General features: G+C 38.8%; 1 protein-coding gene across 1 annotated transcript; it reads right to left on the bottom strand.

The window, feature by feature from the left end:
* Window positions 1-306: 306 nt before the first annotated feature.
* exosc4 (exosome component 4) lies at window positions 307-2,278 on the bottom strand. The gene is made up of 3 exons (XM_077558166.1): window positions 2,042-2,278; window positions 1,275-1,481; window positions 307-842 (listed from the first exon to the last, which is right to left on the bottom strand). The coding sequence occupies exons 1-3, from the start codon at window positions 2,210-2,212 to the stop codon at window positions 483-485; spliced, it is 738 nt and encodes a 245-aa protein (XP_077414292.1). The 5' UTR covers window positions 2,213-2,278; the 3' UTR covers window positions 307-482.
* Window positions 2,279-2,410: the final 132 nt, after the last annotated feature.

Here is a 2,410-nt window from a genome sequence, read left to right as displayed (position 1 = left end):
ATGTTAAGGACCTACTTCCGGTATTCGATGACCATACAAAATAAGAAAAATATATTAGCAAAATCCCACGTACCCTTGAGGGCCTAATAACAAAAAAGGGCTGTATATATTTTTTTCGTGTTTTCTTAAAAACAATAATAATAATATTCAATACTAACAAATGTATATATCTTTTTTTTATGTTATAAATATATACATATAAAAACATATTTTATAAATTATACATCACTGATTATGCATAGATATTATACAATTATAGAAAGTGGATGGCTGAATCGATAAACCGTTAAAAACAGAACAAGCAAATTTACATCATAGAAAGCACGCATTTTTTATTGTTTCTTGCATATACACAATAATGTACAATGGTTTGTGAAAAAAGAGTTGCAAATGTAGAAAACGCAGTGTGAATCTCCACATTTTTGAGTCCTGAATGGATGAAAATGAAAGCATTGTAGAAAATAACCAATCAAGTGCCAATGTCAGTCTCCAGTAGCCAGTGAGGCCTCTTGCAGGTGCTGACGCACCACCTGATCCAGCACCTTGCTCACGCCCTTGCAAGCAGTCATGGCGGCATCAATCATGGCCTCCAGATGGTCCTGATGCAGCCTGGCGTCCATTTGCAGCAGTGCGATCTGTCCGCCACGGGGCAGGAGTGCTAGCGCCAAGGAGCTAACACCGCCGCTCTCTTCGGCGTAGCAGAGGTCGGCGAGCGGCGTCTCGTCCACAAAACCCACGGTGGAGGCACACACGTAATCTAACATGGGGATGCCGGCGTCAATCACGGCTAGGGTGGCGGCGTTTACGCACACGCTGTAGTTGCCTCCATCTGACTGGAGGATCTGTGGAAAAACAAAAATGCTTTTAAAACTCACTCATTCATGGCCTAAAGCTAAATTCATCATTTCATGCTTTTTGGCATGTTTTTGTACTTTGTTGGAAAGTTAAACAAATAATAAAAGACAAATTGTGGTAAAACAATCAATGTTCTGTCGGTGACTCATATTGTTGTTGTAAGAGAAAAAATAAGTTATTCCATTCATTATACATATTTTAAATAAATAGCCTGTTAATAGGTTATCACATTTTTTTCTTTTATTTCTGTAAAATTCGGAATTTGCATCAGCCTCCCCAAAAAATCCATATCGTTCTGGCCCTAATTGAGACTCCTGTGAACTTTCAAAAATACATAATTTTCTTTAAAACGGGAAAAAAAATGCACATCTCTATTTAGATGTAAAATACAAAACCACATCCCAGGGGGGTACACTTACCTTGACATAAATGTCTATCTGAGAACGTGGATAGAGCTGCGTCATCACAGCGGCCTCGAATGTCTGCTTGAGGTGTAGGCTCATCTCGGTGGACTTGCGGTCGCCGTGCGGCCTCCTTTTCCTCTCGGACGTGCTGAAAGTGGCCATGCTGTACTGGCAGTTAATAACAGCCCGGTCGTGAAGGGTCCGACTTCGAGAGCCTCGCATCTGAGGGGTGATGGAGAAAAGATGCAAAATTAATCTATGCCTATTTATACACATCTTAATTGATTTTGACGTCAGATTATACAGTTGTTTTTTTTTTATGTGAGTATCAAACATTTTTATACTATCGGGTTGTGGCATGTGCAGCTGACAGTAGATGGTCTATTAAATAATATATCACACATATTAACTATAATGACATACATAGTTGTAGATATGGATTTTCGAATATTATATAATATGTCATTATAAATATAAATCATATTAAATAAATTTACTACACGGGCAAATGCATAACGTAAGTTTAAACAAATCATCAAATATAGCAAAAAAGTTAAAAATAAAAAAATATATAGTATAAATGTTTATATTAAATTCACACATACATTTATACAAAGTACATACATTGTTCCATGGTAAATTACTTCATTACAATATCTGCTACGGCTGGAATTACACCATAAGCTTCGCAAATTTCAGCAGTTTTCATGTGTTTAGGTTTTCGATTACGATGAACCTTTGGTGCAAAAGTTAGCATCGGGCTAAATTCCTGTGCTACTTACTTCGTGTGGACCATACACAACCGCTAAGGCTTTGGTGTTTCCCTGCTCTAAATAAGCCGAGCCATCGGCCTGAGCGAACACACCCATGCGGGCTTGAACCTTGCGAAGTTCTGTGGCTTTGCGTCCATCCAGACGGTAGCCTTGGTCGGAGAGCAGCTCCAAACCCGCCATGTTTCCACTTAATCAAGGAGCGACAGGAGAAGACATGTGCCTGCGGTCGTACGTCATTACCCATAATGCCTTTCGCGGGAATGGCTACGGAAAGCTAAAATAGACAAATACTTTAAAGTACTAATAGACGGGACACACTTTTCAGACTAAAATTACTTTTAATATACTGTAAACAGTAACACAGTTTGATTATGGTGA

Source organism: Vanacampus margaritifer, chromosome 2 (assembly GCF_051991255.1).
Source record: "Vanacampus margaritifer isolate UIUO_Vmar chromosome 2, RoL_Vmar_1.0, whole genome shotgun sequence".
NCBI lineage: Eukaryota > Metazoa > Chordata > Actinopteri > Syngnathiformes > Syngnathidae > Vanacampus > Vanacampus margaritifer.
This window is presented reverse-complemented; position numbering and strand designations above follow the sequence as displayed.

Excerpts from the sequence above, each read along its gene's own strand:
- exosc4 (XM_077558166.1), bottom strand. The coding sequence starts at position 2,212 with ATGGCGGGTTTGGAGCTGCTCTCCGACCAAGGCTACCGTCTGGATGGA. Across the intron at positions 1,482-2,041 it reads TTGTGTATGGTCCACACGAA|ATGCGAGGCTCTCGAAGTCG; the intron begins GTAAGTAGCACA and ends ATCACCCCTCAG. Across the intron at positions 843-1,274 it reads AGATAGACATTTATGTCAAG|ATCCTCCAGTCAGATGGAGG; the intron begins GTAAGTGTACCC and ends GTTTTTCCACAG.